This window comes from Opisthocomus hoazin, chromosome 1 (genome assembly GCF_030867145.1).
Source record: "Opisthocomus hoazin isolate bOpiHoa1 chromosome 1, bOpiHoa1.hap1, whole genome shotgun sequence".
NCBI lineage: Eukaryota > Metazoa > Chordata > Aves > Opisthocomiformes > Opisthocomidae > Opisthocomus > Opisthocomus hoazin.
Window position 1 is genome coordinate 37,783,323 of NC_134414.1, and position 23,241 is coordinate 37,806,563.

The 23,241-nt window shown below is 45.4% G+C and overlaps 1 protein-coding gene and 1 long non-coding RNA gene across 4 annotated transcripts in view; one reads left to right on the forward strand and one right to left on the reverse strand.

Annotated features, from left to right (window-relative positions):
* The window catches only part of DGKH (diacylglycerol kinase eta), a 173,978-nt gene extending 171,918 nt beyond the window's left edge, over positions 1 to 2,060 (reverse strand). For both annotated transcript variants that reach the window (XM_075422450.1, XM_075422439.1), the window contains exon 1: positions 1,990 to 2,060. In XM_075422450.1, coding sequence (XP_075278565.1) covers positions 1,990 to 2,046 — 57 coding nt within the window. In that variant the 5' untranslated portion in view covers positions 2,047 to 2,060. The remainder of the gene's footprint in view (positions 1 to 1,989) is intronic.
* LOC142361576 (uncharacterized) lies at positions 1,316 to 22,746 on the forward strand. 2 transcript variants are annotated; one of them, XR_012764200.1, is made up of 3 exons: positions 1,316 to 1,528; positions 20,788 to 20,908; positions 22,053 to 22,746. It is a non-coding gene; the product is annotated as an uncharacterized LOC142361576 (long non-coding RNA). The 2 variants fall into 2 exon arrangements; XR_012764201.1 differs by lacking the exon at positions 1,316 to 1,528 and adding an exon at positions 2,240 to 2,340.
* Positions 22,747 to 23,241: the final 495 nt, after the last annotated feature.

Consider the following 23,241-nt stretch of genomic DNA (forward strand, 5'->3'; position numbering starts at 1 on the left):
AGGTTTTCCATCCAAGAGTGAGCTGTGAATTAAGGAAAGGATTTTATAGAAATTTGAAATTGCACACAGACGAGTCCAGCCCTGACAGGCAAAGGAGAAGTTGTGGCTCCATTTGATGTCCGTCAGTTATTTCTCTGAACACCTATAGGAACAGCACTTCCCAATGACTTCTGACAATTTGCATAGATAATTAACTTGCACAGATTCAAAACCTGCAATGAATAGTTTCCTCTATCCTGCTGCTCTTTTTCTGTGTTTTGGGAGGGAGGGAGGGGTCTGGGCACTCTTTTTTTCCCCTTCGTCATGCAGTGCTTCACCTAAATCTCCCTTTGCCCCCGTTATAATAAAAAGGCTGCTTACGAGCAGACACAAAGAACAACGATGTGGCTTTTGCCGCAAAGACTATGTGTTTTACCAGCAGGTTACCAGGTAAAAGATCGAGTGGTTTAGCTGAAATTAGGGTCTTGTAAAGGAAGTCAGTGCAGTGGTTAACCTTAAAACTGCATTAATGGATGTAATCTTTAACAAACGCAGCAATGAAATCATAAACATGACCCAAATCCCGTGCCTTACTGGGGGAGGGGTAGACAGAGGGGAAATAAAAAAGAGACGTGCTCCTGGTTTATCTGAGCCCTGCGCACCGGGGGAGGACGGGTTTGGATGCCCCGGCCGGGACTCCGCATTTCCAAGCGGAGGGGCTGCAATCCCTCTGCCAGCCCAGTTTCAGCTGAGTTTCGGATGACGGCAGCCGGTTTAAATGTCACCGTTTAATAGGGTAACGTGTTAGCGGGAATCAGCTTCGCCGCCTTCCTCCCACCGTGCCTTCATCTCTCCAGGCGAAAATCTCGGGTTTCCCTCGCCTGGTGCTGTCGGTGCCGGCTCCATGTCACCGGAACACGCGTACAGCTGTTCCCCCCGTCACAGCTGCATCCCCGGCGGCAGCAGCTTCGGGGCTTGGGGACTGCAGAGCGCGGTGAAGGGGGATGTTCAACTTCAAAAATGAGGCTAGCAAAAATGTATTTGGGAGGGCTACAAATCCTGACAGGGAAGGGGGTGAACTTAGTTCGCCGTGCCTATCTCCAGGGCTGGGCTGCTGCTTTCCCGGGAGCGAGCGCACCGAGGCAGGCGAAGCGCGGCTCTCCCCTGGCTGCTCTTTAAAACTGGGTTTGCAAGTAAAACCAGGGGCCCTGGACCAACGCGACGAGCTGGCAGAACATGGCACAGCCATCTGAAGGAGAGCCTGGCAGCGGCACGGCTCCGTGCTTCACGTCACCTCACCAAGTTCAGGGCCAGAGGCAGCCTAGCCTTGACCTCTCCGACAGCCTGAGCTCTCCCAAGCAGCTCCCCAAAGACTATTTTTAGCCTTCCCCGCCTGATGGGTGAGTGCGTGTGTGTTTGCACAATGGAGGAAAGCCCGACAGCGGGACCAGACGGCCCTGAAGAGGCAAATCTGATTTTACCGTCGCCTGCCGAGGATGCCGCCGACGCGATTTCCCTCGTTTGCAAGGAGGGACCCCCATAAAACAAGGTTGGCGGCGGGGTACCCCAGCCCCGGCCCGCTTTGCCGCCGCGACGGGAGTGATTCCCAGCCTGGGGGGGGGGGGGTGTGGGAAATAAAGCGCCCGTCTCTGGAAACGGCCGCGCAACGCTGGACGCGTTGGTTTTGCGGTGCTAAGAGGAGGCGTCTGATGGCACCAGCATCCAGCCCCCCCCCCCCCATCACCCCGGCCCGCCCCGGCAAAGTTGGCGGCAAGGCCGTCGGTGCTACCCCCGGGTCTTCCCACCCGGAGAAAACGGGGAGCAGGCAGCGAGCTCGCCGTCCCCCGGGACGCGGCGGGGGCGAAAGGCCGCTCCCGCGGGGGGCAGGGCGAGAGCCGGCGGCCGGGCCCCGGGGGTCGGGGGAAGCGGGGGGGGGGGGAGGGACACGACACGGGTAAGGATGCCAGCCCGACCCCCCCGGCCGAACGGCACCGGCGCGCAGGTACCTACCAGCTCCTCCCAGGCGGGGCTGCGGGCGCTGTCGGAAGGGCAGCCCTGCTCCTCCATCCCGCCGTTCCCCCCCCGCCCGCAGCCAGTCCCCGACCCCCGCGGGGCCAGCGCCGACGGGCAGCGGGGCCGGTTCCACCGCGCCGCGGCTCCTCCGGCCGGCAGCGCTACCCCCCCCGCCGCTCTTCCAACCCCCCCCCCCCAGCCCCGCTCCTCCCTCCCCGCCCGGCTCCTCTCCCTGCCGCGGCCAGCGGGCTCGGCCCCGGCTCCCGGGGGAGCCGGCCTGCGGCTGCCGCCCCGCTCACATCGCCGCCCCGGGGAGCCCGGCGGATTTGCGGGCAGATCGCCTCGGGAGTAAGCCGGGTTACGGCCGCTTTGGATGCGGTGCGGGGGTCCGGGGAGGGGGGGGGGTGCGGGGAGCCCCCTCGGTGCGCCGGGAGCCGCTCGTGGGGCGGGGGAGGCGAGCGGGGTGGGCGGCCCCGACGGGCCCCGCCGGGTGTCCCGGGGCTCCCCTCGCAACGCCCCGCTCCCAGCCCAGCCCTCGAGGTGCCGGGGCTGAGGCGGCCCCGCGTTCAGACCCCCCCCTCGGGGCAGCCGAGGTGCCGGGTGGTCCCCCGCGGACCTCCCCGCGGGCAGGGGCTGGGACATGGCCATGGCCACGGCGGAGGAGAGGCGATGGACGCGCAGGCCGTGTCTGACGGGGGGGCCTCTGGTTCGCACGCCCACCTTGCGGAGCAGCGGGATGTCTCTGCCCTCCGTCACGCCGTTTATTAATACACAGTGCGTATGCTTCTGCCGCCTCGGTTTGCTCGTTACCGCCGTACCCCTGAACACCAGCCAACGCGTTACGGCTCTTCGAGCGGATGCTCGGATCTCCTACAGACTCCCCGCTTTCGCTCATTTGTTTCTCCCCATTGCTGCAGAATAGTGGGACGCGTGAAAGAGCAGGGCTAGAGGACAGAGTGAGAGCATGAAGCTCAGCCGCCGTCCCAAACAACGGTGTTCTTCACCCCAGTTTTTCTACATTACTTCCCATTCCCACCTGCCCTTTTGAATTTACAGCTATCATGCTTGATGACAAAAAGCAATCTGTTTGATAAGTGGAAACATCAGAAAAGGAGTTGGGTTTCACAAGAAAGAAGGAATTTGTATTTATAATAGTTTTATTTAAAGATATATTTGTTTTCATAGAATCATAGAATCATAGAATGGTTTGGGTTGGAAGGGACCTTAAAGACCATCTGGTTCCAAACCCCTGCCATGAGCAGGGACACCTTCCACTAGACCAGGTTGCTCAGAGATCCATCCAACCCGGCCTTGAACACTGCCAGGGAGCAGGCATCCACAGCTTCTCTGGGCAACCTGTGCCAGGGCCTCACCACCCTCATGGTGAAGAATTTCTTCCTAATATCTAATCTAAATCTGCCCTCTTTTAGTTTAAAGACATTTCACCTTGTCCTATCACTACACAACCTTGTGAAAAGTCCCTCTCCATCCTTCCTGTAGGCCCCTTCAGGTACTGGAAGGCTGCTATATTTCGTTGTGTTTTAAGGCTTTTTCATACAAAAAAATGGCACACTGCCACCTGAGCTGTAGCTTTTGCAAAATACATCGGCAGTTTACAAAAAACAGCACTGTCGCTGTAAAAAGCTGAAGTCTTATCTATGGATTTAACTAAGCTTATAAAAAAATCCCAATAAGTTAAGGTTGTGTAGCCTTAAGCCAGGCCCAAAAAAGTGCCACAGTGGCACAGCTCATTTGAGGAACTGAAAATGCCACGTTTCTTCCAGCAGTAGAAAAAGGAACTATTTTTGTTGAGAAGAAGTTTATCAGTGGTCTGTTGATGAACTGCTTTGATGGTAAGTGTGTAACCTCAGAAGGAAGCAAACAAGATGACTTAGAGCAATCTGCTTTTAGGAAGGCAGCCTTCTAAAGCTGATGGTGAGCAACAGTTGTCCGAGGGTGTCTGGCCTCCTCCCCTTTGTCCCCTGAGTGTGAGACACTGCTGAGGAATGTCATGCCGTGAAGGGCTTCACACTGAGTGTCAGAGTAAGATTAGTCAGCTCCCCTCCTTTCCTCACGATGCACCGGTGGATCTCACACGAAGGTTGTTTACACCTCTTGACATCTGGCCTCTTTAGCCTTGGCCATGCTGGGGCTTTGTGGCGAAGGTGGCCTGCCATCAAATATATGTCATGCTCGTGCCTCGCGTTTCCTTGCATGCAGAACCACAAAAACTGAAAACTCCTATACAGGAACTTTAACGACTCAAAGTTACTTCTTCAGCTCAAGTGATATACGTACCCTTTGGCCCTGAAATTTAGGTGCTTGCTGTGCCTTCAGCCCCATTTTCTGTTTCGTGAATCTTATACCTGCGACTAGATGCGCAGTTACGTTCACCTCATTTCATCCCCTGGAGTTCAAAGCTTGGTTTCCATAAGCGGAAAGCTAGTACAGGCCCCAGGAGATTACAACAGCCTACTTAGGTTGAGGGTACATTTCAAGGTCTTGTTGGCTAAGGAGGACAGACTGCAGCCGCCGAACAGATCCTGCGAGGTCTAAATGAAACCCATGCAATGCAGCCTCAGCTCAGCCCTGCCGTTTCGAGCTCCTGAAAGCCAAATTTGATTTTTCACTTATTTCTATGAAGGAGACAGATTTGGGCTCTTGCTGAGGAGCCCTGCCCCAGTAGCTCCTCATCTTTCTTGAACTGGGGAGCCCAGTACTGTGTCCACTTGTGGGCTCCCCAGTTCAAGAAAGATGAGGAGCTACTGGAGAGAGTCCAGCGGAGGGCTACGAGGATGATGAGGGGACTGGAGCATCTCTCCTATGAGGAAAGGCTGAGGGAGCTGGGCTTGTTCAGCCTGAAGAAGAGAAGGCTGAGAGGGGACCTTAGAAATGCTTATAAATATCTGAAGGGTGGGTGTCAGGAGGATGGGGCCAAGCTCTTTTCAGTGGTGCCCAGCAACAGGACAAGGGGCAAAGGGCACAAACTGAGGCACAGGAAGTTCCGTCTGAACATGAGGAAGAACTTCTTCCCTCTGAGGGTGACGGAGCACTGGAACAGGCTGCCCAGGTAGGCTGTGGATTCTCCTTCTCTGGAGATATTCAAGACCCGCCTGGACAAGGTCCTGTGTAGCCTGCTGTAGGTGACCCTGCTTCGGCAGGGGGGTTGGACCAGATGACCCACAGAGGTCCCTTCCAACCCCTACCATTCTGTGATTCTGTGATTCTGCATGATTGCCCTGCGTGTGAGCTCTGCTCACCAGGTCGATAAGCACGGGTTCTGCTGAGACCAAGGTCTCCGTGCTGCTTGGCTGAACTAGCTGAAAATCACGGGCAAAGACTTTTGCTGAAAAATCTGATTCTGCTGAAGCCAACATGAAATTGGAACACAGATGTCAGAATCCCAGGATTGTTTTGTTGCTGTTCAGGGGTGTGCTGCCACGCGTACACAGGAGCAAGGGAACTGAAGTCAGGGCCAAGGCAAGGATAAGCTTCGTTAACGACGGGTAGAAGAGCCGACTGCTAAAACGAGGAGTGACCGACTGTCCCCTTGAGAAGATGGGGACATTGGGCTGGGAGAAGAGCTCACCGGGGGCAGATCTTCACAGCCATCTTGGGAACAGTGATTCTCCTGGCTGCTCTACCAAACCGCATCAAAACATCTCCAGCACAGCCTGGGGGTTGTTTCGTTTCATTCTGATTTTTTGATTTCATTCCAAGTCTTGTTGTTTGTTTGGATTGTTTGGGTTTTTTTATTCTTTTCAAGTTTTTCCACTTAGTCTAGACATTTGGGGCTGAATTTCTTGGTCATCTGCCCTATCTACTGTGCTCAAAGATGCCTCATCTCCCTCTGTCTCCTCTGTTCCCTGCCCTTAATGACTGTGAAAACTGGATCAAGAAAGCGAATGTTGCATTATTGACTTTTTTTTTTACATGAAGCACATTGAAAATAGTAACACGTGCCTGCCTTTTCTAAGCAAAATACTTTGGATATATTGGACACACTGAGACATACAGATTTTGATTCCAATGCTGTGCTTGGAATTCACAAGAAATTCCCCACCTCTCTAAGTATTTCCGTTCCTGGGGGGTGGGAAAAAAGGAACTTCCCATTTTTTTCCTAATTTGAGGTAGAAAGATATTAAAAGAATCAGCTTTTTTATATTTTTTCTGTATTTTTCTACCAGCATTGCCTTTAGCATTTATCACGTAAAAGGTATACACTAATTTTCATCAATTTATGCTAACATGAAACTTCCTTCTTTTCTTGGCACGTAGTATGCAAGCCTAATTTGAGTAAATTCTTCAAGGAAATGCTGTTCTTCATTCTGTTCGTTGCAAACATGCCAGCTGGCCTTTTTTTTCCTGTTAAATAACTTTACATAGTATTTGAGTGTTGGATTTCATCAACATGGTAGTAGGGTAGTTCCTGCCAGACAGACAGGTAGTAACAACCCGCAGTGGGTCATTAAAATGGTGAATGTATTAAAAGCAGAGCAAAACTCACGTACTTCTCAATCTGGTAACCCTTCAGATGGAACTGAAGTAACAGAATGAGTTAAGAAAAACATGTAAAAAATAAAAGTTTTTTTTTCAGAAACATGTATGCAAAATCCTGATAGCTGCCTTGAAACCCACCACTATCTGTTTATGAGACCATCCAAACTATTGTAGAAATTCTACATTTCTCCCAGTTTACAATGCCTGCTGCTTGAGACTGTCTCACACGTGGGACCTGAAAAATGTTTTTAGCCTACTGTTCTTGTTCATAAACTTTCGCCACCATGTGCATTCTCTCTTCATTACTATCATTCCTCTTGTTACTCTAATAGCCACTTCTGTGCATACCTGTAAGGGACAGGATGTTTTTAAACAATTCCCTGGAGTTTTGGGGTTTCACAAGGGGGAAATTATTTATGCAGCTGGCAGAAATTTGTCTATTTTCTAAAGGAAGAGCTTTAGAAAGAAAGAAATCACAGTGAGAAGAAAGCCTTGGGGAAAAAAACCTTGGGGAAAAAAGGAGCAGCAGCAGAGCTGTGGAGGGACAAACCACCAGCCACTTCGTTATCTCCCACCTGGTTTTATTTCTGCTTCTCAGTTTCCCCCCCCTGGTTTCAGCATCTCCTGCTTTTTCTGCTGGCATGGATAACCACCTCAACACCTCCTTCCGAGTGGCAGCATCAGAGACTAAAGGGGCTGATGGGTGTTTTCCCTCATGGACTTCATTCAGAGACATCGGGGTGGGGTGTGTTTGTTATCCCACCCCTGCCACCACCCTGACTTGCTGTTGAAGTTGCAACGGGTACCCTGAAAGTCAGCAGAAAAATGACATGAAAGCACAGATGGCTCCAGATGACAATTCCTTAAACTGCTGCTGACCTTCACTAATGACCTCTGCCAGTGACAGTGACGTTCGCTTAAGGGTATTGCTGAACCAGATTTAAGGCATTCTAGCTTGCCATGGATGGTTCCATAAAGATACCTTTGAAAAGAGTTATTCACTCCAATCTCTTGGCCCAAGGCAGCACCAACCGTATCCACACCACCCTCAACAGGCATTGCCTGGTCAAACCTTGATGATCAGGGCTTTATATCCTTCCTGGAGGACACAGTTAGTGAACGACCTAAATCTGCCATGCTGCAATTTTCATCTCATCAACGCATGTGGAGAACCATTCCATGCCTCTTCAGTGACAACTTTTGGTGCATTTTGAGGCTGTTGTCATACATTTCTACCTTAAACCAGCCCAATTTCATTGTCACCATTGACCTTCCAGCTCACACTTCCAAAGGTGTTGCCTGTGCCTTGCTTGCGCCCATCAGGCACCATCCTCCAGCTGAGGCCTCACCTTAAATGACATCAGCCTGGCTTTGCCCAGGCATGATGAACGTGCTCCCTGGTTGATCATCCTGACCATTAATGAGGATATGGAAACATCCTTCCAGCTTGTATGTAAAGCAGGGCTTCCTCCCGACAGCGTGTCGTTGGATCTGCGAGCTCCAGGGAATATTTCAGCCAAAATGTGATTTCCTAGGAAAATGTCACATCAGTGTCAAAAGCTTTACTAAATCGATGTACGTGGCATCTACCCCATCCACAGGCCTGATTTGTTTGACGTTATTTGTCCTTGAGAAACCTGTATGTGTTACACCCCTCCCTGTCATCTTCTAAGTACTTACAAACGGTTTATTGTTATTCTGGGGAGAACTGAAGATTATGCGATGGGTCAGTGATTCTCGAGTTCCTCCTTTTTCTCCTTTTTTAAAGTTTCACTTCATAATACAAGAACTGAACTGATCAAACACAGGGTGTATCTTCACCTCGCTTTTACATATGAGCCAAATACCTCTGACAGAGTTTCGCATTTGTGGTTACAGACTTCGGGAAGCCTGGCACAAACTTCAATATCTGCTTCTTTGAATTAATTTATTTTAAAAGAGAAAGAGTAACAAATAGTAAAGCAAAGGGGTTACTAACGTGATACTTCAAAATCACGAACAAATTCATACATGTATTACTTCTGAAATGCTCAGAACAAAAGTAAATGTTTTATTTAAACAATCTTTCAACTACTACAGGTTTATAACTGAAAAAATGTGGTGGGCGAAAGAGCTTTGCCTCCCTCTTGATGCTTAAAAAGGAGCAAACAGGGGGCAAAATTATTTGTATGGAAAATGGAAAGAATTTAGCCCACCCAACAACTTGGCACTGAGATGAGGCCATTCCTTTTATCTTTTTATGCGTTCTACTAAGCGCAATATTTGGGAGCGTTCCAATCACAGCAAATCAATATGTAAAATTCCTATTTTGGTTGGTTTTCTTCTTGCAGTCTATCACGGTACGTGTTCAAATAAAATTTAAACTGGATCTTTTTCCAAAACAGTCTCCTGCTTAATAGAGGAAAGAGAAGGAGACAGACTTATCCCAGTGGAGTTTTTATTGCTTGCACAAGCGAAAGGAAAAAGCGACAAAATGTGTGTGAAGTGGTGGGGGAGTATAAAAACAGCCATGCGGTCATCCCAAATAAGCAAGATGGACTCGTGGCCATGGTCTTGGTCTTCTTTGAAGGTGAGCTAGAGAATGCTGAGCCAAATATTGCTGTCACAGCAAAAAAAAAAAAAAAATTAGTTTTCACAAGAGTTGGTGGATGTTGTGCTGAAAACTGCAGAGTATTTTTGTGGCCAAGCCAGTGAGGTATATGCTTACTTTTAAGCACGCAGATTGTCCCATTTATTTCACTTCCAGCACATGCTGAAAGCACATACTCTCAGTGGGGAACCTTGCAAACTGACAGATTTGAGAAGAGAAATATTTGATCTGTAGAGAAAGCATGAAAGGAAGGAAGAGAGATGGCTATGAGAAACAGCAGAGAATGAAGGACGTGTCTGTTTACTTCTCCCAGATGATACCTTTTTCTGACAGTAGCAAATAAAATAAGGCAGTAACTCCACCAATACCAATATTAAGTAAAAGTGATGCTTTTAGTAATTGCGCCAGGTATAACAAGGTTAAATTAATTCTTGCCATAATTCCTGTGATTTAAATTCAATTATCTCAGGGTCAAATTGCTCCGCAAAGTTTTTCATAGGGTCTACGAACTTACTTAGTGTGGAGTTGAAATTCTGGCATTGCTCTGATCATGTTCCCACGTTACTTTCAAGGGATCCCATTGGATGGTTTGCATAGCTATTTTTACTTTTTAATAAAGAGAGGATGGCACATGACTTATCAGAAAAGAAAACACATTTTTGCTACTTTAACCTTGTTTAAATTATATTTCCCATTTAAAGAAAGAGTCTTAATCCATGAAACAACCATAGCGTATGGGAGAGCTCCAATTAACGTTGACATAGACATAGCCAAGCCTAGTTTAGACAAATGAAAAAAATAACTGAAAGGGACATTTCTGTGTATTTCAGATTAATAAAGCTGAAATGTACAGGGGTGAATATTGCAAATACTTTTATTGAAGGCTCGTGTTAAAAATATTACATTCTGAAGTTGACCTTCATCTTGTCACTTACTGCAGAAGTTGCACGTGAATAATGTTTATTTTTGTTTTTAGGGAAAAATATTTTATTGTCTTCCTGAAGATTTGCCCAGTTAAAATTATGATATTATTAGTATTACAATGAGGTGTAATGAACAAGCATGTATTGCTACTAGGGCTTACAGTTGTAAGTAGTCTATTAACAGGATTCGCTAGCCTGCATTACTGCTGCCAAATAAAAGCATATCCAGGCACGTACACTTCTCCCACCTCCTTGGCGTTTTATGACCAACCAAATTCTAGGGAATTCGGTTGGTCCTAAAATCTTGCTTCACAGGGTGCTGAAGAAAGACCTCTCAGATTTTTCCTACAGTAATGCAAAGCTCTCGCCACTGGATGGAAGAAGCAGCGTGCCTGCTGGTGGGTCCTGCCAGCCCTGGGCATGGTGGGCATGGGCTGGTGGGGAAGGCGCGTTTGGCTCCCCTGTTTGCTGGGAGGGGGGTGCGGCTGGGATGCTGCGCAGAGTAGGACGTAGGCTGGTTTGCTCATGTCACTGGGAACGGATCCACTGGGCTGTGGAATAACTGAGGAGCTAATTCTTCCCTCACCAGGAAGAGTGGAGCAAGGCAATGGTGACTAGCAAACGCATTTTTTTACCAGATGAATAGCAAGAGGGTAAATTAAGGACAAAGTTTGGAGATGCTTTTTGCTTTATGTTTTTCTTCACTCATAGGGTGTAGGAACAGGGATATGATTTACAACCAACCTTTTCTCTTTTGCGAGTTTTGTGAAACTTCATGAGAGTTTTACGTTTGTGACCTGCGGGTGAAGCTATGCCAGGAGGAAAGGTCTGTGGTTTGAATGGAAAAGTACCAACGTGATGAATCTAAAAGCAGCTGAGCAGTTCCCAGTCAACCAGATTTATTAGGCACCAGTTTCTAAGATGAAAGTGTTTGAATCCCACGGAAACATGTAGAGAAGGAATCAGAGACAGGCAGCCTTTAAGTGATAATATTTGCAGATGTCATGAAGATCGAGGGCATGGTAAATCAAGAAAAGGGCAAATCATTGAAAGAAATTATTTGGGTTGGCTGGTGAGATGAACATAAGCAAATATGCAAATAAGCATTTCTAAACAGCCAAATGCAAAGCTGTGCACTTAAAGTCTGTAGGAAACGTTTATCTTTATGAGGGATATTTTAGGGGATAGCCTTGATTTCGGCAAGGTCTTAGGGGGTCATGGTGATTAATCAGCTGTCTAAGATCTGCAGCCCGAATCAAATGGTAAATTGGATTTATGAGTAGAATTGGATCTATGAACAGAAGAATTTCTGATACTTTTAAGTGAGTGATATTGCCTCTGTGCTTGGTACTGAGGTACACCCAACTGCAGTACGGCATGTGGTACTGTTGTCCACAGTCCAAGATAGATGATTATTGTTTAGAAAGGGTGCAAGGAAGAGCCTGCAAAGCACCTGAAAAACCACAAAACACTCTTTCTAGTTAAAGACTCAGGGAGTTTGTTCTGATTAACAAGAGAAGTTGAGAGATGATTTAATCAAAGCTTGGAGGTCCCAAAATAGGAAAGATGTCAAAGAGGTTCTTCACTCTATGTGTGACCTATCAGAAACTCTACCTACCATAAGTTTAAAATTAGGGCTATAAAAAGACAGATTTTAAAGCAAGGATAAATTAATCATTGGAATAACATACTGTTTTGGTTTGGCCTGGATAAATGCCAGGTGCCCACCAAAACCATTCTATCACTCCCCCTCCTCAGCTGGACGGGGAGAGGAAATATGATGAAAGGCTCATGGGTCAAGAGAAGGACAGGGAGGGATCACTCACCAGTTACTGTCACGGACAAAACAGACTGAATCTGGGGAGAAAAGGAAAAGTTTAATTTATCACCAATCACATCAGAGTAGGACAATGAGAAATAAAACTAGGTCTTAAAACACCTTTCCCCCATCCCTCCCTTCTTCCTGGGCTCAGCTTCATTCCTGATGTCCCTACCTCCTCCCCCCGCGCAGAGCAGGGGGACAGGGAATGGTGGTTGTGGTCAGTTCATCACATGCTGTCTCTGCCTCTCCTTCCTCCTCAGGGGGAGGACTCCTCACACTCTGCCCCTGCTCCAGCATGAAGGTTCCTCTCATGGGAGACAGTTCTCCACAAACCTCTCCAACGTGAGTCCTTCCCATGGGCTGCAGCTCTTCACAAACTGCCCCAGTGTGGGCCCCTTCCATGGGGTGCAGTCCTTCAGGAACAGGCTGCTCCAGCGTGGGTCCCCCACGAGGTCACAAGCCCTGCCAGAAAAGCTGCTCTGGCGTGGGCTCCTCTCTCCATGGGTCCTGGCAGGAGCCTACTCTAGTGTGGGGCTCCCCACGGGGTCACAGCCTCCCTCCAGCATCCACCTGCTCCAGCGTGGGGTCCCTTCCATGGGCTGCAGGTGGATACCTGCTCCACCATGGACCTCCATGGGCTGCAGGGGGACAGCCTGCTCACTATAGTCTTCATCATGATCTGTAAGGGAAGAGTCTCTGCTCCAGACTCTCGAGCACCTCCTCCCCCTCCTTCTTCACTGACTTTGGTGTCTGCAGAGTTGTTTCTCTCATATCGTCTCACTCCTCTCTCTAACTGTCATCTCACCCAGAGTTTTTTCTTCCCTTTCTTAACTACGTTATCCCAGAGGTGCTACCACCGTTGCTGATTGGCTTGGCCTTGGCCAGCAGTGGGTCTGTCTCAGAGCCAGCTGGCACTGGCTTTATCAGACATGGGGGAAGCTTCTCGCAGCTTCTCACAGAAGCCACCCCTATAGCCCCCCCACTACCAAAACCTTGCCACGCAAACCCCTATCACATACCAAGGTTTGTGGTTCAAAATTTTCAAACAGAAGTCTGGATGTTGTTTTAAAAGAAGTTGTGCTTCAAACTCAGGTGGATCTTGTGACTTGCTGTACAGAGAACTAAATAATCAACTAACACTATTCTAGACACGTGAAATCTTCTATAGTATACGTATTGTATAGGCTCTACTGACCAGATAATCACCAGGGAATCTTCTGAGTTTATAATCATGTAAATATGATACATCTTCTGTAGGTTAGGAAAAAAATCTATTTTATTAGAGCAAATAGGGGCATACAAATATCCTCACCCTGCCCCAAAAGCAATATTTTTTGTCATTAGAGGAGGTCTGGGTCATTATAAAAACCAGAGCATTAAGAATCCTACAGTGGAGGCACGTTTTCTGCATCTTCCATCTTATGCTCCTCATGACACCCTAGATGGTAATGATTGAAGCTCTCTATTTATTAGATACGACAGCTTCCACTGATGAGGGTGTTTGTAATTCTATGGGAAGAGCAAATGCTAGGATGAAATGTCGTTAATTTTCTAACCACTGAGTTGTTGCTTTGGTAGACGACTGACACAGTGGTTCTGTGAACATTTAATACCAGCTCTGTGCAGTTGTGCGTCATGTAGCAGTACAAATCTGATGAAAATCAGGAAAGAGCATATGATTCCATTTCAGTTGGTTTAGCCAGAGCACACAGCACACTGTTTACATTCACTTTATAATTTTATATTGATTTTATGCTGGCTGCAGGAAGACAGCGTGAAGTTAGAGTCGCCTAGACAGAATACTTGCTCTGCATTAAATCTGCTAGGACAAAATTCTCCCTTCAATATATTGTTAACAAATCTGAATCAGTGGAGTGACTCTGTACCAGTATATTGCATTCTTATGATTCCAGTGGCTTTGAGATCTGACACTAAGTGCCCCAAAAAACAGATTCACTGTATTGTCAAACCACAGCTTGAGAGCCAAGCTGAACTGAGAGTTAAAATGGAGACACCAAAGAGTAATCTCATTGTGCCTGCTCTCCAACCACAGATGGTAGTATTGCCAAGCCCTGGGATACCTTTGAAATTGCCAGTGACTCCTGAAAAGAAAAAAACAAGCACACAAAAATCTCCAGCCAAAACAGGAACACTTTCAGGAAAACAGCTGGAGGTAAGGATGGTTTACTTTGAACTTCCTCTTTCAAAGTCAAGCTGTGTCTCTTTAGATGTAGACCATCATTTGGAAGAGGATAAATTCCCTCATGATTGACCTACATGGAGTTCTGGGTTCTGGGAGTGTGCTGTGTGAGCTGGGCACGCCAATTAATTTTAAGGATGGTAGTAGTCGTTGTAAATGAATGATCTGCAAGAATGAGTAACTTCTTTGTCAACTGGCTGAACAATTTTAAGAAACCATAAAGGTGAGTTGGTTGGAGGTTGGGCCACAATGATTATATTATTTTTCAAAGCCAGAAGGAGTCATGGTGACAAAAATGCACTTTGAAATTAGCTTGGGAGGGAATATTCCATAAAACTCAGCAATACAGGCATTGGTGTGGTCAGTATAAGAATAAATTCTGGTGGACTGATTTTTAAGGATGAATGCCTCAGACAGTCTGGAACTGCAATATCAGAAATTACAACATAGGTAGCATGAGAAACAAGCACTTCAAGAAGTCCAGACATATAGTGAGTGCAGTCTTTGTGGTGGAAATCTGGAATAAGACCACTGCTCTTCATGGTGGTGGATGAACTTGCCCCTGTGAAAGCCAGATCAGGTTCTATCTCATTACTCTGTATTTTGAAAATGAATTTTAAAAACATGTTTCAGGGCATGGAACAGTCCCAGACAGGGCAGTGTCACCTTCTGATCTGTTGAGTTTTACATGGCTTTTATTATGTGAATCCACAAAGGCTCTGTCTTTATGAAGAGGCATTAACTTCCATGTATCCAGAACAGTTGTGTGCCAAGTCCTCAAAGCACAGAAGTAGTTTCTGGAGTATCGTTTTGAAGACTCGTGAAAGCACCACTTCATAAAAATACACAATAAGCCTGATGGTCTTTTTCTTCTTTTACTTGGAGGTCCAAGGGCTCCCATCCTCATGTATTTTCAGAATGCAGAGTCTCTCATACAGTCATACAGTACATAGAATACATCTTGCCTGTTGGTTTTTTTTTTTTGGCTTATTTTCAACCCACATTGAGAAAATACATAGCTAAAAATACTTCAGGATGCTTTCCAGGGAATACCACCCATGTGTCCCTCAAGCGACTCTTCTTTAACATTTCTTAACCGACATGGTATTCAGTGTTACCAGTGACAGACTGTGCCTCCATAAATAAGCTGCGTCAGTTCCTAATATGAGCTGTGCATTGCATATGGTGGAATAATTGCCTTAAAAGAACGTCGAGGCCACAAAAGGAAGCAGTCATAGAGGTAAGAAATGCCAAAATTAAGGCAGTCTGTGCAAACTCAATATGGTCCTGTTGTGCAAATGTCCAGTCTGAGCCAGTCTCTCATTACAGCTTATTTTTACCTCCTGATTAATTTCAGCTACAGGTACTTACTATTCATCGGATGGGAACTACTTGAAATTTCTTTATATTCTTCATTTGTAGTAACCCTCTTAATGGCTTTACACATCATCTTTTACTTCCTATCTGTATGGACCAAAAGTAGAGAAGTCAGTCAGCATGAACATGGGTTAGTTGATGAACTGTGTTGGCTCTGGTCCTCTCTGCATACCTTCCCTCTCTGGTGTGGCAAAGTTGTGGTCAGATCCTCATGGGACACGCAAAATAACTCATCTGTATTTCAAGGAATTTCCCTGCTGTGTTTCCAAACACCTCCTTCCAAACAAGGCCCTGGTATCCCTAGCAGTGGAAAGCATTATGCAAGCCAAGCCTAGAGATGCTACCAGCTCTTTTTCCGCCTCACATAGCATCACCCTCACAACTGCCACAGGAAGGAAATCCATACATCAGCAGTGTCTGTTCATGAGCCATACACCTCTGAACTACTGAGTGGAGTTACTTTCTCGAGGGAAGTACAAAATCCTGCTTCCTGATGCACCAAAGATCTCCAGTGAGCATCCCTCCTTCAGTCATCCTCTTTGGTTTCAGAGAACTGAATCCCATAGCATGGGTCACAGGGAGAAGCAGACTTTTGTCCAAATTCCAGGTCTGCATTTTTTCCATGAGCAGGCACCTATCAGTACCAGGTTGCAGAAAAAAAATCACAGAATCATAGAATGCTTTGGGTTGGAAGGGACATTTACAGGTCATCCAGCCCACCCCCCTGACATGAGCAGGGATATTTTCAACTAGATCAGGTTGCTCAGAGCCCCATCCAACCTGCCCTTGAATGTTTCCAGGGATGGGGGCTCCACTACCTCTCTGGGCAAACTGTTACAGTGTTTCACCACCCTTATGGCAAAAAATTTCTTCCTTATATCCAGTCTAAATCTACCCTCTCTTAGTGTAAGGCCATTGCTCCTTGTCCTGTCGCAACAAGCCCTGCTGAAAATACTTGCCCCATCTTTCCTATAGGCCCCTTCAGGTACTGGAAGGCTGCAGTAAGGTCTCCCCGGAGCCTTCTCTTCTCCAGGCTGAACAGCCCCAACTCTCTCAGCCTTTCCTCACAGCAGAGGTGCTCCATTGCTCGGATCATCTTTGTGGCCCTTCTCTGGACCCGCTCCAACAGGTCCATGTCCTTCTTGTGCTGAGGGCTCCAGAGCTGGACGCAGGACTCCAGGTGGGGTCTCACTAGAGCAGAGCAGAGGGGCAGAATCACCTCCCTCAACCTGCTGGCCATGCTTCTCTTGATGTAATGCAGGATATGGTTGGCCTTCTGGGCTGTGAGTGCACATTGGTGGCTCATGTCCAGCTTTTCATCCACCAGTGCCCCTGAAGCCTTCTTGGCAGGGCTGCTCTCTATCCCTTCATCCCCCCGGCTGTAGGGACCCTGCACTTGGCCTTGTTGAGCCTCATGAGGTTCACACAGGCCCACTCCTCGAGCTTGTCCAGGTCCCTGTGGATGGCATCCTGTCCTTTTGTGTGTCAGCTGCACCACTCAGCTTGGTGTCATCTGCAGATTTGCTAAGGGTGCACCCACCACCCAAACCCTTTGAACAGGGAAGAAAATGCGTTCTGTTTGAGAAATCATTGGAAAACCATATGTCTAAGGGGGTGCAAAGCATTGCTGCTGCTATTAATGATGCAATGGTTAATGATTTCAAGTATTTAGGATACAGTTAATTCCTTACATCAACTCATCTAGGTGTACAAACAGAACTTGTAGTATTTGACTTCTTCCTAAAAACCTATTTTGCATTGGATCACAACAACAGATTCAGGGACAAGTATGACACTGACATGCAGAACTTTGCAGAACCTCCCCTAGCATTAAAACAGGCAACTCCCCTTCCTGCTAGGCTAATGGGAAAAAAAATAGCACCATAGCTCCGAGCAGCCCTCAGGCACTCTGCTGCAGTTGTGGAAGTCTTTCTGTTTTGCCTCTGGCAGGGTGAAGGAGCCCTTACTCACATCTTCCAGGGGAGGTGAAGAAGATGAGCCCTACCAGGCTTCTCTAAGTCCAGTGTCTTTGAGAGAGGGGAGGCTTCTTGCATCAGGGAAGGAGAGCTGCCAGCTTTGCCTTGAGCTGGTGTTTTCTACTTCATGTTACTGATTGGGTCTTCAAACAGGGCAGTGCAGAAGCTGTAAGATGATTTTTTAAATTATATTTTGCTATTTGCATAAGCTGGTTGTTTACTATGAGATCAAACAAGTTGCTTACTTGCATCTTACTATCTCAGATATGGCTCCTTTGAAGTGGACCTGTCTAAAAAGGTTACCCACGTGTGTCTGTAGCCTCCACTTTCTTGGGGAGCCTCAGTAATCCGCAGTTACAGGCATAAGATCGGCTCCCTCTGAGATCACGGTGTAAAAGCATGCAGAGCCTGCCTAGTGCTGATATCAATTTTTCACATTGAATCGTTGAAGCTGAGGAAGCTGCAGCTGCCAAAAAATGGGAACATTTTTAAATTAAAGCACCACGCGGACCCAGGAAAATTCTTGCTTAGCAAATGAAATGAGGACAAACAGCAAATGAGAGGTACTTCATTACTGATTTTATCAGTTAACTTTCCTCAAGGGTGCATCAAGTTTCCTCTTTTTTTTTCTTTAATCGACTCTCCTGCTGAGTGTAGAAGGGAGGAGAAGTCCCAGACCTCAGTGACCCGTTCAAAGCTGGTTCATGCCATAGGTGTGCATGGGAAGATCTGCCGTAGCAAGGCAGACCTTAGCACTCTTCACCTTCTGTACTTGGGCAGAGCAGCATCTCCTTTCATCTCCTCCTTCCACATAGCCAGTGGTTTTGAATTCTCCAGGGCACAGTCTATGCCTGAGCTGGTGAGAGTTATCACAAGGGGTCTGGGACTACAATGTAAAAGCGGCCAAGGCACGCAGTTATTCAGCTATATTTATCCCTTCTGGGAAGGGAAGTGGAAGCAATGAGGAGAGGTATGTTGGTGGAACTGAGCAGCAGGAAGGAGATGACATTTCAAAGGAGGGAAAATGCAAATGGGAATCTACTGAAGGCTAGGTATAGGGAAGGGAAGACGGGAGCTGAACAGAGGAGGAGCGTATGTACCCAACAGTCATCGTGCTGTCTATACATATGTTGCAGTTGGCGTCATCCTCTCTGTGCCTCTGCTTAGCCTTCCCATCAGCAAGGAAGTGAAAAGAGTATACAGGTTTCTTTTTCACATACATCTTTCTAAGTCACTCAACCATACCGGTTCCTTTCCACCTCAAGTAAGCAAGTGGATACAAGAAGACAGAAATAAATGAGAATGTAAGAAAGACACACTCTTTCACACTCTTACAATCGTCAGACTAAATGCATCGTTACCGCAGCTCCACGGAAGGCAATGAAGCTGAAATTAGTTCTTCATGCATGGATTACAGTGTTGCATAGTGATTTTTAGGAATCCATAAAATGCAGTATAAACAGTTTATGCTCAGTCCTAAGGGTGAGGTGTTTAATTTGTTTACTTCTGTTAGATCATGGTTATTCTGCAAGCTCAAGGAAATACCTGATTGAAAATTGTGGTACAAATGAGAGAATTATTTTGAAAAAAGGGTGGAAAAGAGCTGCAAAGTGATAAAATGAAAGTCAAAAAGTACCTCCGTTTGAAGAAAGCTGGAAAAATAGTTTCGAAAAATACAGTAGAGGTGTGTAAGCCCGGAAACTACAGGAAAAACAAAGCAAAGTTATTATACCCATTTTCATTTGTTCAAGACAGAAGAAAATTATAGAGACATGAAAGGCAGCAGAGGCATCATGCCAGACAACTTTCTGATGGATAATGGTCAATCCAATCTTGCCATTTCGTGTTCTTTCTTTGCCTATGTCTAGCATCCCTCCGTCAGGTTTTGCTGCACGTCACACCCACATCTTGAACACAGCCTCAGATGGACTCAATTCTTAGATTTTCTTCCTGAAGGAATAAAAAGTTCACTGAGGTGGAGAAGAATTGGAAGTCGGTAACCTTTAATATAGAACAGACTCCAAATTCAGGTTGTTTCATAAAAAGTAATCAAAACAAACAAAAAACCCTGCAAAAAATCGGATTAGCAGGATGGAACCATAAACATTGAACACAATAATAACTGATCTAAATTAAACGCAAGTACATAAGGAGGCTAAACCTTTCAGTGACAATCTGTTGCATTAGTGCACACAAACACAGACTGGTGCTGTTGTTTCTGGTTCTTAAGGAATAAATGTCACTTTGTGACCCCTGACTGCATCTGAAGTCACTAAATCCATCTGCTGCCTTTCACGCATGCAGAATGCATTTTCATCCCCTCCAAGCCATGTTCATTGGCCAGCTTGATATAATTAAAGGGCCTGCATGACACATTCAGATCCTGGAATTTCAGCCATTAATTTACGTATGCATACTGTAGTGTCTCCCAGGTACAGGAGGAAAGGGGAGCACAAATAGCAATAGTGCTAAGGTGCGTCCCTTGCCATTACAGGTTGTCAAATGTGATGTTAAGAAATTTGACAAATAATAAAGACAGCAGCTAATTTCAGCAAGTGCAGTCTAATTTAATTTCTTTTTGTAAAACCCTCTCTTAGTGTTGTTGGTAGTGTCTCTGTAGGCTGAGGGGAGTGTGGAGAATAACATGTATCTCCTTCCATTAAATGAATGTAACACCTTCATTCAATGGCAATATGCTAACTTGTCAAAACTCATCCTCTTCATACTACACAATAAAACATTCATTAATGCAACACAGTACTATGTTGCCACCCAGCTCACCTAGAAGAAAAATTCCACATTAACGATTTTGTACCATCTGTTGCTTTGCCTAAGCAAGTTTTCCCTTGAGAAGATAACCCCTGTGAGATGTTAATTAACATCGTTTGGAAAAAGCCTGAATAAACCTCTTGCACTGAATCAGTCTTAACATACTAAATTATTTTTAATTCTTCCCCGTCTACATATTTCTTTTGAACCAAAGCATATTTTCTCCTTTTTTCAGAGAAGCTTGGATTTCCTTCCAATTTTGGGAGAAATGCAAGCCAACCAGCTGTCAATAAAGATTGTCCCATCTTATTAAAGATTAAAATTGAACTGAATCAGTGGTCTTTGGTATTGCTCCCACAAATACTATTGTTGCTTTTGATCAGTTCATGTGGACATGATTGCTTTTTCAGAATAACACCATTGCTAAGGTACCCACACAACTCAATTCCTGACTTGCTGAATCCATAACTTCTGTTTTATATCACGTTGTTTGGCATAGAAGTAGAATGAAAATCTTTTGGAAGAGAGAATGTTTTTAAGAGAAAAAGTGCTTTTCTCAATCAGAAGAATAAAAGCAATCTAGATACATTTGTGCTGCCTGACTGAAGTTTTGTCTCTTTGTTCACATTTTTGGCTAGGTCTGACAAAGATCCTCCACAAGAAACTCTGGATCTCGAGGCAGAGAAGAAGGGAAGAGACTGCAACCTATTGTTCACCTGGATGTTCCAAAAATATCTTTCATGTGTCAAGCGGTATGATGTAGGTTGTATAATTTGGCATTATCGTGCATTGCTACTTGTCCATCACCACACTTCTTAAAAAACTATCCCTGTCATTGGTATGGTGTCTATGCACATCATGATTGCACTTTTTACTTTGCTGCAAAAAAACCCCAGATTTCAAAATACTCAGAATAGGATTGACTAATCTTTACCAAAATTTATGTATGTATATATCAATATACATATAAAATGTGATTTCCAAGGGTTTTTTTAATAGGCATTTATAGACAGAGAGATTTCTATTTTATTACTTATTTTTTTAACCAAAACAGTACGTTTGCAAAACTTACCAACAAGGATTCAAAGAAAACCCATGCAGTAATATGGAACTGAATTCTGAGGTTTAAGTTAGATTGTTAGTAGAACTGACTGGTTTACAGTCTCCTTGGGAAAGTACTAGGCAAAAAGCTTTCATGGCACTTCGCCCTTCCGTGACCGATGTAGCGGTATGAGCGCTGGTTACTTGGGCAGCTGATCAACAACTTCACCTTGGCTGTAAATGCAATGCTGGGAAGAGATTAAGAAAAGGAAACACAAAGGAGGGAGATAATTTGAATAGAAAAGGAATAATGCCTAGGATTGTGAGCAGGCAAGTAGTTTTAGTTGTTCTCAAGTACAAGAAAAAGGACCTGATTCTTACAACATATCAGTATGAAGTTAGCTGGCATTTAAAGAAGAGGTGCTGAGAGAATTTCAGAGCCCTTACCCATCAAGTCTTACCCAAAATGCCAGATTCTATCCATATAGAGGATGAAGAATGAAGGGACTATTTTGTACAAGTACAAAATAAAACATGCAGATATTATCTGCTTCTGGCAGTAAGGAAACCTTGAACTTGAGAAGGTCTAGATTGTTTATCTGGGGCACACCTTACTATTGTGAAGATACATAGGTTTTATTCTTGATAGCACTGAACTAAGACCTGTTTCTTCCACCTTATAAAAGTGACTGTATGACTCAAAGATACTGGATATACATACATTATATATTTAGCTTGAATCGTACCAAATTTACATAGATTAGGCATGCAATTCTATTTACATTTCTCATTCTATTTTGTCTCCAGTCCATAAAGTCGGGATTTTTTTATTTTTAATTTTTTTTAAACTGTTTTTCAACAGCACAGTCCATGGGAAACTGCTTTTCACCTTGCACCGTAGAGACCCTTTCATGAGGAGGGCACAGAGATGTGATCCTAGGACAAACTAGGTTGGCATGAATCCCAGCCTCCAACACTCTCACACACTTCTGAGGAGACTACGACAGGAAACAAGACAATGGCTAGAACTAGCGTGGGATGCCATCTTTAAACCAAAAGCTCATAGAGTAAGTGTGGATACGTGTGCATATTCTATAAGGCATCTGATCTAGGAGCTCTTGGCAAGGTAACTGAGAATTTACAACAATCAAAAATTAAGATAATAATCAGTGGTTTAAAAATCCACTAATTGAGAGGTGCCTTATTATCATTAAAGGGTTGCTTTATTAGGTCCTAAAGGGATTTGCTCTTATTCTGCAGTATAATATTGTCATCAGCAATTCCAAAGCAAACAAGCATACTATATTGTAACCTTTTCCAGATGATACAAGGTTTGCAGGAATGGCCAATAATGCAGAATCCAGGTGACCGAGCCCTCTCAATCATTTGATAAGCTAACTATGAAAGTTTTAGGGCAGTCATGTACAAAGCAATACTTTGAGGAACGAAGCAAAGCGTCTGAGGTCATGGAAGCTAGAGACTGAACATATGCTCTCAGCCTGATCCTCTTAATAAGGATGGACACAGTCTTTACTGTACAATAGGAAACTGTATTATCTCTGACATTGGCGCAACTGTCACTGTAATGTAGCGGCCAGCCTTGACACTGGCCTGGACACTGTAAGTGTCCAGTAAAGAGTCACAAAAAAAGGGTCAAAATGTTACAAAGCTTACAAAACAATCTGAATAAATTGTTCCACCATCTAACTTGGCCTTAATTTCTGATCATTGGAATGTCTTGCACTTTTCTCTGTTCAAAGAAAGACTCCTCTATAACTAAATCACTGTTCCATGTAACGGGAATTACAAATTCTGATCAAGATAAATCAAACTTTTCCTTAGGCAAGCTAAGAAGATTGAGCCCACTGTTTCATTTTACTGCAATGCCTACTTTTTAATCTCTTTATCAGTCTAGGCTCCTGCTATAGGCTCTTAGTTTTTGTGGGAAGTAAAGGGTTGAGGGGCTTTTTTCTGATATTTGTGTTTTGGCTATAGTTAACGCAAAAGTCGGAGTTCTTTGAGCCCAAACTTCCCATTGCCTCTCTGCAGAA